This window comes from Tauraco erythrolophus, chromosome 16, assembly GCF_009769465.1.
Source record: "Tauraco erythrolophus isolate bTauEry1 chromosome 16, bTauEry1.pri, whole genome shotgun sequence".
Taxonomy (NCBI): domain Eukaryota; kingdom Metazoa; phylum Chordata; class Aves; order Musophagiformes; family Musophagidae; genus Tauraco; species Tauraco erythrolophus.
Window position 1 is genome coordinate 3,142,505 of NC_141480.1, and position 13,105 is coordinate 3,155,609.

The 13,105-nt window shown below is 51.3% G+C and overlaps 1 protein-coding gene across 1 annotated transcript in view; it reads left to right on the forward strand.

Moving 5' to 3' along the window:
- The window catches only part of TCF7 (transcription factor 7), a 71,486-nt gene that overhangs the window by 39,185 nt on the left and 19,196 nt on the right, over nt 1–13,105 (forward strand). The window contains exon 4 of the mRNA XM_086621898.1: nt 11,055–11,187. Within this exon, the coding sequence (XP_086478024.1) occupies nt 11,055–11,187 (133 nt within the window). The remainder of the gene's footprint in view (nt 1–11,054; nt 11,188–13,105) is intronic.

The window sequence follows — 13,105 nt, forward strand, 5'->3', positions numbered from 1 at the left end:
TCCACTCCCGTAGTAAAATCTTGGGCAATTAAATCTATGAATCTCAATACCTGAAAAACAGGATTCGATGACACATGACGAGTTAAAATGTGTATGACTTCATACAGCACGGTAGGTAATCGTTATCACCACGAGTGTAGAGGAGATGAAATCGGGCATGAGGTAGGGATGGCTCAGCACTGGAGGTTCCTCATTTATTCCCATCCCTTACCTTGAGTCCCATCCTGAAAACAAGCCCAATAACTGTTGCTAAATAGACAATACTGAAAAACAACATGGTAAAAGACCTCAAAAGATCCCTGTACGGAGTCGTGCGTGGCTGTGGCACTTGGTGCATCCCATCTCTCTTGGCTTTCCATCTCATCACCTCGGTCATCGTGGGAAATTAGGAGACTGGGGCAGCAGAGCTGCGTGTTCCCCTGCAGTCTGAATCCAGCTGACGTGCCGGGATCAGACCCCTCATTCCGAAATCCAGCGGCTCTCGGCCGGGATGCTCGTCCAGCCTTCACCCCGTGCCGCTGATGGCCGCGGCCACGACAGCAACTCACTGCGCACAGGGATTATCTGGCGAGACTTTAAACTGCTCCTTGTTTTACATCTCGTTGGAGGTAACATTTAAGGAACTTCTAGAAGTCAAGTGGCAGGACAAGATTAATTAGGATTCCTTTCTAATCCTAATTACAATGATATTTGCTTCCCACGATAGGAGGCGTTCATTATCATATGTATAAGTTTGTTTCTTTAGTCTGCTTGCTTCCCTCCCCTCAACAAAAAAAAGGTTAAATAATATTTAATACATTCTTACAGTCATTAAAAAAAATCAACTCTTTTTAATCTGGTGAAAACATCAGATGGGCAGAAGAGAAAACCGTTCAATTCCCTATTAATTTCCCTTGCTCTCTAATTATATGCAAATCCACCAAGCCCAGGTTTTAATTCAGCCACTCGCATTAAGAGATCAGAGGAAGATTCAAAACGGGAAAGCGGAGTTTGACGTATCGTCGGGGGCTCGTACGAATTCGGCTGGAAGATAAATTCCACGTTTAATTAAAATGTTTATTCCGCTCTGCACAATAACGCTTGCTTGCTTTCAGAGGAAAAAAGGGATATTAAGCATTAAAGGAACTAATTCCTCCTATCAGGAAAATTAGGATTTCTCCCAGGCAGACACAGGGTATCATCCAGGATTAGTGGCTGTAGCATTCTTTGTAAACATGTCACCCTTGAAAGTGAGCAACAAGGGAAGCTGCTATCGCCTTACAGCTGCGGGGTGTCAGTAAAGCAGCCCCTCGGCTCTGGAGGGGATTATCTTTCCTCCGCATCCTCCAGAGAGTCGTTTATCATGGAAACTGGGAAATAAGTGTGAGCGCAGATTAGGATAATGCAGGGGCAGCTCTTCCCAGTCCTGCCCTGGGGTCCCCGATGGGTTTTGAGGAGCCCGGTGGGGCGGGATGCCCCTCACCGCAGCCATCGCTCCTTGGGCTGGTTGGAAGTTTTTCCACAGCTGGTTGCAAAAATTAATACTAGAGTGGGAGCGACATCCCGAGCCGCAGCTGGCCATCCCAGTGGCATCCCGGCAGTGATGCCACAGCAAGGTCTGGGCCAGACATCAGCCACGGTGTGTTCCCTCGTGGCCATCCCTGTTGGAAATGAGCTTGATGTCCATATAAATATCAAAGGGCTTCACCCCAGCAGGGAAACGCACACCCGAGCACGACGGTAACTGTTGGAAATTATCCTCCCCGCTCGTATCGTCTGATCTGTTCGTTAGCCAGTGGCATGTGCTTGGGCACAGCTGCCTCCATCCCATCATCTTCTCTTGGTGTCGTCCCCGAGCGCGTGGCCTCAGCGGTCGGAGAAAGCTCTCTCTGAACAAGTCAGCAGCATTACAGTATCATTATTATTGTTATTATTATTATTACTGTTGTTACTATTGTTTTTTCACAGCGCAGTCACCGAGTTGGGGATTTACTTTCGGGTGGGGTGAGACACTTTTGATTTGTTGTCTCTTTTTTTTTTCAACCAGTGGCATTCTTGCATGGTGAGGTGCCCCTTGAAGCTGAGCTTTGAGACTAGCAGATTGAAATGAAATTTAATAAATAAATAAATAAATAAATAGGAAGCAAACCAGGAAGTATAATGCCTGCCAGGAGGGGCTGGCAGCCATCCCATCCCAAGCCTAGAGACAGGGACAAAAGTCCTGTGATGGGTCTCCTGTCCAGGTCCCAAGGTGACAGTGGCGACACTGGCAGGACAGTGTCACCCACGATGACCGTGCACCCTGGCACCGCTGCGGCACGAAGGGGCAAGTTTCACCCCCTCTGATGTTCGGAGAATCGAAACGCCTTAAATCTCATCAGAGATTCTTTGTGTTTTGTGTTTGTTAACTTCCCTGCGCTCTTTCAAGTGCACGGGCTGGTTTTGTTTTTGTTCTAAAAGGAAAGGAAAAGGGCAGCGGGGCAGCTGGGAGCCCTCACCTGATGCCCAGGGGATGCGTAGGCAAAGATTTGCCTCCGGAGAACGTCGTGGCCCTGACACCTGGAGAGTTCTTGTTGGGCTGATTTGCTGGCAAACGCACCCAGAAATCGCTGCGTTTCACCCAGCCTTTGCCCGTGGAGGTTCGGTCGGTGCCGGTGCTCCCGTGAGCCGGGCATGCGGAGGGTAACGTCTCTGGTCCTTTTGGAAACGGTGCCTGGAGCCTTACCAAAGGGCAAGCCTTGGCTCCGTGTCATACTTCTATTTTGCTCTCCTCCCTTGCCCCCTTGGACATTTTCCTGATTAATTCTGGGTATCAGCCCAACCGCTCAGTCGAGCGAAATAAAGGAGGTCAGATATTATCAGCCTCCGTGGGTCAAGTGCCTTCTCCTTTGAAGCCCCAGGTTTTACCGATAACTCCAGGGTTTGCAGCTTTTGATTCAAATTCGCAGAACCACGTAGCACGAAGAGGACAGAGGGGTTTTTTTTTCCTCCGTAGCCCAGAGCACGAGGGAGGCAATAACCAGGGATGGATGTCACAGAACAGGGGAAGTAGCTGGGGGGTGATGCAGCCCCACAACCACATTGCCCTGATTTGGGAGAAAACAGCTGGGGTTTGGCATCGCGGCGCAGCCCCTGGGTTATATTGCCCCGGTGTTTGTTTCTGTGAAGCCAAATGTCACCGCTGCCCTTCGTGGCAGCCAGCACGTAGTGGGGTGCTGGTGTCCCCCCCCAAGCAGGCGCAGGGCTGTGGAGCCGCTTCCAGCATCGCAGCAGCAGCATTTCCCGAGCAAGGCGAGCGCCGAGCCACGGGGCTTTCTGCACAGTCAAGGAGGCTTCTGGAGTGAGGTGGCTCTTCTGCCGAATGTGACTGTAAACACTGGGCTGCGATGCCAAAAGTTCATTTTTCAGGGGGTTTCTCCTCTCTCATAAGGGATGTAGCTGCCTCCACACTTGCCCTCTCTCACCGTAAGAGAACAAACTCAGGGAGGGAGTTTTGAGCTTTATTTTTCCATGCCTTTTCTTTTTTTCTTTCTTTTCACAAAGAACCACCTACATCTTTCTCTGAGAAGATAAATACTTGAGAAGTGAAACGGCTCTTCCTGTGCCCGTAAACGGTGAAAAGCTTCAGCTATTTCCCCTTTAAAAATAATAACCATCATTGCTTAAAAACAGAAACCAGCAGCAACACAGAAGGTCGCTGAGAACTTTTAAAAGGTTTTGAAGTTCTTTCTCTGTATTTGTCCCCGTCGTGTCTGGAGCTTGGCCACCTCTCTGAGTGCTGGGGCACGAAAGGTGTTAAATATCAAAGAACTTGTCCCCTGGTACCCAAGCCGAGTCCCCTAACGCCACTGTGACGCGTATCCGAGTCACACGGGAACGTCAGCATCACGGGAGCTGAGTTTTGCCACTAAGGCGAGTGCACCCCCTTGGATGTGCAAAAAAGAGCAGGTTCAAGGCCAGGTTGGATGAGGCTTTGAGCAACCTGGTGTAGTGGAAGGTGGCTGGAACTAGATGATCTTTGAGGTCCCTTCCAACCCAAACCGTTCTATGATTCTGTGATTGCTTAGGGGCCTTATTACCTCTTCAAAGCAGAGCTGGATTTTAAAGAAGCTGAAAGAAATCAGAGAGAAAGGGAAGAGTTCAGAGAATAACGCTCCATCACCCACAAAATGTAGAGTGCAGGGATAAAAACCTGAGCAAGGACAATATTTGCCTTATGTATATCCTAAACCGATCAGCTCCCTGCTGCAATTCATATGCAGAATTAATGCCAGAATTAACAGCTGCATGTTATTACTTTTCCCTTTGTTTGACTGCTGCTCCTAAGCAGTTCTGGACCAGCCAGAGATGGGGTGCATGGGGCAGCGGGGCTCTCCTGGTCATGGGAGATGTGGTCTCCTGGTCATGGGAGATGTGGTCTTCTGGTCTCTGGAGGAAGCCTTGGTGGTGCTGAGGGTAAGGGCCAGCTCCAGTCCTCCAGGCTCCAGGTGACCCAGCCCCAGGCAGGGGCTGGGGGGATGCCACTGCTGCTGAAATTCGGCTTTGCTGGAGGGGTGCACGGTGGGGCGAGGGCAGCGCCTGAGCGTGGGTGGTTTTAACTTTCCCTGTTTCCTTTCTGCTGGGGCAGCGGGCTGGGGCGATGTGACTGCAGCAAAAGTGAAAAAAGAGAAAAAAGTGTGCTGAGACGAGAAATGAGTCGACACTGCCTTCGCCCGCAGGCTGCCGAGGGCTCCGGCCCCGGCGCTCGCCGTCGGCGCCCAAAACAGCCTGCGGCGGGTATTTGGGGTGATCTTTGATCACTGCATCTCCCAGTGCAACACCGTGGGCAAACGGGGGGGTGAAGGTGTCTGCCGACACGGTCCGGGACCCCGAGCTCGGAGGTTTTATCAGAACTCAGAGATACCCTGAAATGTGCAGAACTGGGTTTGAGTCACGGGCTCCGGGTCCCCGGGCACCCCAAATGACGGCGCTGCCCTGCAAGCCCTCCCAGAAGCTGATCCGATGCTGTGGGATGTACCCAATAATGTCCCTAATAATTTGCTAATTTGGATTGATTGTTGGATAAAGAGCAAAAGGCACATTCCCCCCAGTAACAGGCTCCTTCCCCAGCAGCGGTGCATGCTCGGTGCAGCCTGACCTTACACCTTTTCTTTCTGTGGCACGATGACTAAATTTTGCAGCGAAGAGGAATTAATTCCTCATTGAATCAGCAACAGCAAAACTTGGTGGGTTTTGTTTTTCATAGCCGGCACGTCAACTCGTCTCGCCCTCTCTGAGAAGTGACGTCGAAGCGAACACATTTGGGGCGACTTGGGGCCGGACTGCCATTTGCAGCATGTGTGCTGCACCCAGGGCTTCCACCCTGGATGGACCCAACCAGGATGATGGAGCACGGAGATGTGCTTGGAGCTCACCCCATCCATCTGCCTGCTCTGAGCCGCGACCGGCTCCGAGGGCTGCTCCCAGCAGCCGGACACACGGCACAGCTGGTGGCACAGGCTGCCAAAACCCACCTCTGCATGGGTGGTGGCAGCTGCCGGCGTGGCACAACCGCCAGCCCGAGCTCCCGTCCCTCAGCCAGGCCCCTCGCCCCACGCCGGCCGCCGCCGCGCTGGCCCACGGCTTTTTCGTTTCACTATTTTTGGGGACGGTGATGTGGGAAAATTTGAAAGTGACGTGACTAATCTCGCCTCACCGCGGCTCGGCTCGCCGGCGAGGCTGCAAACCACAGCGCTCTCCCCTGCCGCCAGCTCCTGCACCGGGGCGCTTTGTGCCACCGTGCCGCGGGGGATGGATCCTGCACCCCCTGGGTGCTTTCAGCCTCCCCTCGCTCAGGATGCAGCCACCAGGACCAGCATGGCCCGGGGTGATGGGGACACCCGTCTCCAGGCATCACGAGGGGTGATGGGTTTTCCTCTCCCTGCAAAGTCCTCTGCATCCATTGAGGAGCTGGTGGCTCCCGCAGTGCAGGACTCTTTGGTCAGCTGGTCCCTGTTTTCATAGAATCATAAAATGGTTTGGGTTGGAAGGGACCTCAGAGATCATCTAGTTCCAACCCCCCTGCCATGGGCAGGGACACCCTCCACTACACCGGGTTGCTCAAAGCCTCATCCAACCTGGCCTTGCTTGGTTTTGGGCTGGCCACAGGGATTTTGGCCACCCAGGGTGTTGGCCGGTGCTCGCCAACGCTGGCTCTGCAGAAGTGCTCTCAGCTGGAGCCTGAATGCTGGAGCTGCTTCCCCACGATGAAGTCCCAGCTGGCTCATCTGCAAACACACAGCCTCTCATTTCAGAGGAGCTGTTAAAACATCTTGTAAAAAACCATGCAGAAGCAGCACAGGAAGGTTAAGATGTCCAGAAATCCCGTGGAAGAAACTGGAGTGGAGTTTTTCTGGCTCAGCGTGGGGAGCCGGGGGATGCAGTGAGTGATGCTGTGGTTTTGCAGGAAGGTGATACTGCACGTTCAGAATCGGCTGACGATGCGGTACATCTCCTGGGGGCTTTGGGCTGACTTTTATAAAGTGAGAGCAAATTCTTAAATTCATTTGATTATTTCAAACATATGGGAAATCTATAAAATATAAGTTTCTTTGCTACCAAACAGCGTCATCGATGTGACTTTTCCGTTAAAACAAACTATGAAAAAGCCAGCTTTTCACTTAGATTTTTTTATTCAAAATCCGGGGAAATCATAAAAACTCTTGAAATCTAGTCATCAACAACCCAGCAGGGGTTATTCCTAGGAAAGATGCTTGTCCCTGTGTGCAAGAGGGCAGAGGAAGATCAGCCTTGTAAGGTGAGCTCTCTTTGGTTGGTGTCATCTGCAGTGTTGCAGACAGGTTTGCTCTTCTCCTTTAATGTGTTAAACAACTCGCCACGGTGCGGGTCGCCTGCACGGCCCCGACCGCCCCGTGCCAGGACTGATCCTGGGCGCTTGGTGCAGCTGTCATGAAATTCAGCAAAACCTTTTTTCACTAAGTTGGGCAGCAGGCATTGGCAGGGGCAGTAGAATTAAGCCGCTTCATTTTAGTTATGAATTGTCTTCTGCCAGAAAATTAAAACTACTCATTTTCAGCACATCGTTACTAAATAGATCAGTCTTAAAAAAATGAGTCAAAATATTTGCTAAGACATTGTGCTTTCCAGAAGATGTTTGATTACAATCTCTCACCATTTTCCAATGAAAAAAAAAAAACGCATTTTCTTTAAAAAACCCTCATTTATGGTTCTGATCAACCAGCACCATGCCCGCAGGCTGGGATAACCCGGCGGCTGCCCGCGCTGGGCACGCACAGCGTGGGATGGGAGCGAAGGCACAGGGTGCTGTGCCCAACGGGGCACCTCAGAGCTGAACAACATTGCGGCTCCGAACGTGCGGGTGATGCTCACGTGAAAGACCTGCTGGGTTTGTGTGTGCTCAGCAAAAGGAGTTTTCTTGCTGGCCTCGAGCTGCTGTCGCAGTCAGACACCCAAGCGTGAGCGGTGAGGTCTCCCAGTTTTGCCTTGCCAACAATTAGTCTGTCTTAATAATTAATGCGACTGCGTTTTCTTTTTGCTCATCCAATTACTTCGAGTTATTAAAGTCACTTCTTGGCTTCAACGTGGGAGCTTCTTCCCTCGTAGTCTTTCTGGTTTTTAATTATTTTCAGCCGGGTTGATGGGGCTGATCAATCCCGGTAGGGTGATGGTCTGCGGGGTCGGTGCGTGCCCCAGCACCGAGTGGCACCGGCTGCTGGCACGTGGCACACGGGGATCCGAGTGGGCACTGCTGACTGGAGAGGTGGGCACTCAGAAGAGTTGTGATTTAGCAAACTGGAGAGGGAAAAAGGCCCTCCAGGCTTGCAAAACCCTTTCTGCTGCTCCATCCTTTCTGGAAATACCATTCTGGTGTTGCTGTAAATGCAGCTCTTCATTTCTGTAGCGAGGTGGTGGCTGCACAGCTCATTCCCCGACCTGCCCTCGAAGGGCCGTGCTGGGAGAGGTGAGACAATACTGTCCTCAGGGCCCTTTCGTGTCCCCCCGCGGCTGACAAAGGACAAGAGGTCGCTTGGGGTGACTTGGGGTTGGAGCCATGATGCTGAGCTCCAGCTGTGTTGTTTTGGGTGGTGGGTAACCAGCAGCTCCGTCACCACTGCTCCGAGCAGTATTGAAACATGGCTTTGGGGAGGAGATACAGTTAAGACGCTTCACCAAACCGCAGCACATCCCCGTGGTGTCCCAAGCAGCAGCACCCCATGTCCTCCCAGGGGACCTACTGAGAGGACACCAAACCAACTGCCCTCATGTTAAATCAGTCCGCTCAGCAGAAAACGTTTGCATCAGGTTAATTTTATGGCATAAGACATCGTCAGCTGATGAGTTCTGGCTTTGAAAAGCCTCTTCAAGGTTCATGCACGGCAGCTGATTTCAGAAACTAACTCTAGACTTTGCACAAAAGAGGAATTGATACAATTTCTCTGGCGTATAGTTTTCTATAAACGAGATGCGTTTTCACAGCGAAGATGCGTGCGGCTGCTGCAGCCCATCTGGTGAGGACCAGGAGCTGTGGACATGGCCATGGACCGTGACTGTTAGCAGCTGCAGTGTTCAAACTGGGGATAAACACTGAAGGCTTCTTCTCTGTTTCTCCAGATCTTTGTGCAATGTTTCCTTCTTCCCTTGGTTGGTTCAATCTGTGAGACAGGTTCCTGTAAAAAACTCCCCAACGGAGGAAGCAGGAGGGGGATGGATAGCCTCTTGCAGAAATGTTTGTCTTACCTCCCTCCTGAGCATCCTTCCCCACCAGTTTTTTATGACTTTAAAGAGTAGGAGAAAAGTTTTTCAGCAAGGCAAGTGCAAACGTAGAAGAGACACGGGGAAGGCCAACTCTTCTTACTGGTGCAACCTCTTGTTTCCCATCTGAACTGATGGAAAATCTGCGTAACTGAGTTGCAACCGATTGTGCCACCAAGCTGCCATGTTCTGCTTTGCTGGGGAAGAAGGACAGCCCGTGCCTTTGCTGTAACCACACGTGCTCTGTGCTTTTCACTGTTGAGGCACCTTGTGGATCAGCATCAGGGCTGTTCAGCTGCCTTTGTAGTGGTCTGTGTCTCCTGTCGTTGCTCCGAATGCTGTTGACAGCCGTCAGGCAGCGAGGCTGGCTGCTGGATGGTGCTGTGCTCTGGATCAGGCACGGGGCGAACGGGAAGGAAAGATCTGCCCCACTTTGAATGGCAGAAATGCTTAAGTTGAGGTTTTCCAGACAGCTCAGCATCGAGCTCGTTCTGCTCCAGTGTTGTGTTAAAATGTATGCTTAGAACTGCATATCCCTAATTTTGGCTTTCTGGCTCTTAAATAAGCTAAACTATAGCTAATTTTAGAAATATCACTGAAAAGCTATTCTTATCTCATTTCATGGGCAAGAATAGTAAAAGCTCAGAGCTCCAAACATGTCTTTAACTAAGCAGGAGCCAGCCCAGCGCCACTGTCGGTGGGTAAAACCACATAGCCCGTGGCCCTGCTGCAGGACAGAGCGCCTGTGCCACACCAGTTTGTGCTGGGGAGGAGGGCTACATTCCTAGTATCCCACTGTACGCAGTAAATCTATGCCTGGTAAACATCAGGAATTCAGGGGTTTCATTCATTCTTAAATGCAAATCTGCGTGCCGCTTGGTTTTTATTTGCATGAGCAAACCTTTAGGAAAGACAGATGTAAAGCAGCGTCTCCATCAGCCTGTTTTCCTTTCCACTTCATGGGTTTCCTCCTCGGAGCAGCGATGCAAAACGCAGGACTTGCCCAGGGCTCTTGAGCTGCTGTGCAGACATCTCGGAGCAGCAGGGAGAGGTCCATGGCAGGTCCTCCAGCGCCACGGGCTCCAGCTGCACCACCTCCACCAAAGCCAGCTGGCGTTCCGTGCTCGCTCTGCCCGAGCAAAATCATTACCAAAGTGAAAGGCACCAGTGAATCAAGTCCAGAGATTGTAAATGACTTGTCAAAAGTCACACAGCAAATCATCTGTAGATGTCCTGGTGGGACACGAGAGGTCTGGCTGGCAATACCCAGCTCCAAGCCCCAGGAGAGCTGGGAACTTACCTGATCCGTTCTCATTTTCTCCCCGTTTTGGGGTGCCCTCAGTCCTACTTCTCTTTATGGATTTATCTGGGGCAAATCCTAACATTCCTCCACCAAGGCGAAGTCAGTTTGGGTTTAAAGACAACCATGGGCGAAACCGGGCATGTAGGGAGCAGCTTGAAATGCTGGAGGCGAGGAGGCTGGCTGGAGACGGCGGCGTATGTGTGCGTGTGCGTGTGTGTGTGTGTTTTCCTTACAGCTCTTTTGAACAGGTTCCCCTCTCTCTGCTCCAACACGCAGAAGTACTCCCCGTTGCCTTCACAAAAAAAGCACCTTTTGCAAAGATGTTGGGCTCCCGTGGCCTCGCCGCGCGTAACCGGGAGCAGCTGCAAGAGGACATTGGATTTTTCTTTTTTAAATTTCCCGGGTTTTTTGCATCCCTAGCGCTGCTCAGCTCCCTCCAGACCTTCTCCCAGTGCCAGAGCTCGGACCGAGGGGGATTTCAGCCCAAGGACTCGCTGGTGACCACGTCACTGTTTCGAAGGCATTGCCCTCAGCGTGGCTCTCCTTGCTTGAGCGCCCAGGTTAGGAAAGCCCGAGCGTGGCTTTCAGAGTGAACGTGCAGGATGTGAAAGTCCAGATTTAGACTCTGTGGTAGCACGAGGCAGAAAACAAGAGCGGTGCGTTGGGTAACATGCTTGTAGCATTCATCCTGGGATAAGAGATACTGGAAATGAATGAAAAAAAGCTCTTCTTTTGAAAACTTCATGTTGATTTGAGCTGTTTTCCACCTACCCATGCAGTTGTCTTCAGCTGTTGTCGCTGCTTGGTTTACAGATTTTTCTTGCAGGATGCTGTAGTGTTTATTTAAGTAGGTGAGGGCATTTTCTGCCTTGCCCTTGAGAGACACTGGGGACTTTTTCTGATTCCCAGCCTCACTTGCAACAACAGGACCTACAAGGGGCACCGGCCCTCCTTGCCTCCTCAACAACTTCTGAGCCCTCTCCCTCCTTTTGTCTTGCAGTCCAACAAAGTTCCCGTCGTGCAGCCGTCCCACGGAGTCCACCCGCTCACCCCGCTCATCCCTTACAGCAACGACCATTTCAGCCACGGCTCCCACTCGCCCCACTTGCCCGCTGACATCAACCAGAAACAAGGTAATGGCACCACTGGGGACCTGCGCGGTGGGAGGGGGACGGTGCCGGAGATCCCTGAGATCGGGGCTGTCACTTTTGAGGTCCCAAATCAATGGGAAAAGTCAAGAGTTTTGGTCAACTGGGGCATTGTGTAAGAGTAGAAGTTTATTTAGCATATTGGCAATGCTTCGTAATCCTGGTGGAGAGGAGTTTGATATCAAAAGTGCCAACCCTGCTGATCAAGCCTGCTTAATTCTCTGTGCAAGCCGTCTTGTAGCTTGAGACGAGACCAGAGCCCGCGAGACGATGCGTAAGAGTCAACCAGAAAATGGAAAGTAATCTTTCCTTTGACTCATACCCAAACTGTTGTCAGGTTGTCATTTTGAGAAAATAAATGCTTGAAACAGGAAATATTTTGACTAAACAGGATTGGTGTCTGATAGCTAACTGGATTGTTGCATGCGTGTGTCCGTAGTCACACGTTATGTGGTTGTCACACGGTTTGGCTTTTTGGGTTCCTGTGTGAGTGCAGGACATGTGAATTAGCTCATGAGGCTACAGAGGAAAGTACAGTAGGGAGAGGTTCAACCCTGAACTGTAAAATGTAGGTACGTGCACAGGAATTCACCCTGGCCCATCATTCTTCGTGGGTTACAGGCAAGCTGAGGGTAACATCCAACTTTTCTCAACCCTACGTTAGTGCAACAGAATCTTTCTACATCTGTTCACATCACCCAGGCTTTCACACAAACCTGGCCTTGATTTCATGTGAAAGTGAGCAAATTGACACTTTTGTGTCAAAGTATATTCAGGAAGGGGTTTGGGGTTCATCGGAGCCCAGAAATAAGTGCAGAGACAGAGGCACAAAAGCAACTTGTGATTTGGGCAAAGGCCTCCACCCAAAAGTGATCCAAACTGCCCCAGAGACATCAGCTTCGCCGAGTTAACAGCATTTCTAAAACGATGGGGTATTGAGGGTGCTCCTGGCTGGAGGGCATGCTGAATTATCCCTGGTCTGAGCCCGGAGGCCACGTTCTGGACTCGTCAGGGATGCTGATGGGGAGGATTTAGGTCTGGTGTAAGAGACACCCAGGCACATGCTGGTTTTTCTTCCAGCCAGCACATTGCTTGTCAGCCGCCACAGCATAATAAACTCAGCAGAAAAATATGAAGAGCTAACAAAATAAACCTATTAAAAGCTCAGCTAATGGCAGATTTCAGAGTCTCAAGAGGAAGCGTGCAGATTTCCGAGTCTCCCGGGAAGGTGACCCGACACACCTTCCTTCCCGCTGCTGGTGCGGGTGTCTCGCAGCGCCCCGCACCGAGAGCTGCCTCCGGGGACTCGCTGTTAGCCTGGGAAGCCTTAAGCAATATGGGAGCAGCTCACCCAAGGGATGAGCTGGTTCTGTCCCTCCGTGGAGGCTATGGTTGGCACTGGAGTAGTCCCCAAGCGTTCATCTCTGTGGTGGGTTGCTAATGCTGGGAAGCTGTCTGCTGTCCTCCGGCTGCGCACCGGTCTTTCCATCTCCCCTTTCCCGTGTAGCCTGTATATTTATGTCAGACACAAGGGGAGTCTTGTCCATCCCAGGGACCCCACCCAGGTCCTATTTGTGGAGAGGTTCAGACCATCATCCTCAGCTGGGACCTGTCCCTGTGGTGCAGCTGTGATCAGCTTTGCATGCCCCAGCCCTGCGCTGCTGGGGCGAGGGTTTTCTTCCTCGTTTGTTCTGGATGTGTCTCGTCTCTATTTTCATGGCTGAAATATCTCCCATTATCACCTGGTGTAAGGGCCTGAGAGTCACCGTCGTACTCATTCTCACAGCATCCCTTTAAAGTATTTCATAGTAGCCTGAGGACACGCAGACAAGGAAATACAAGCAGGATCTTCTGAGTCAGTGGCTGGTGCCCCGACCACTGGGCCAGCAAGAATAACTTGTGC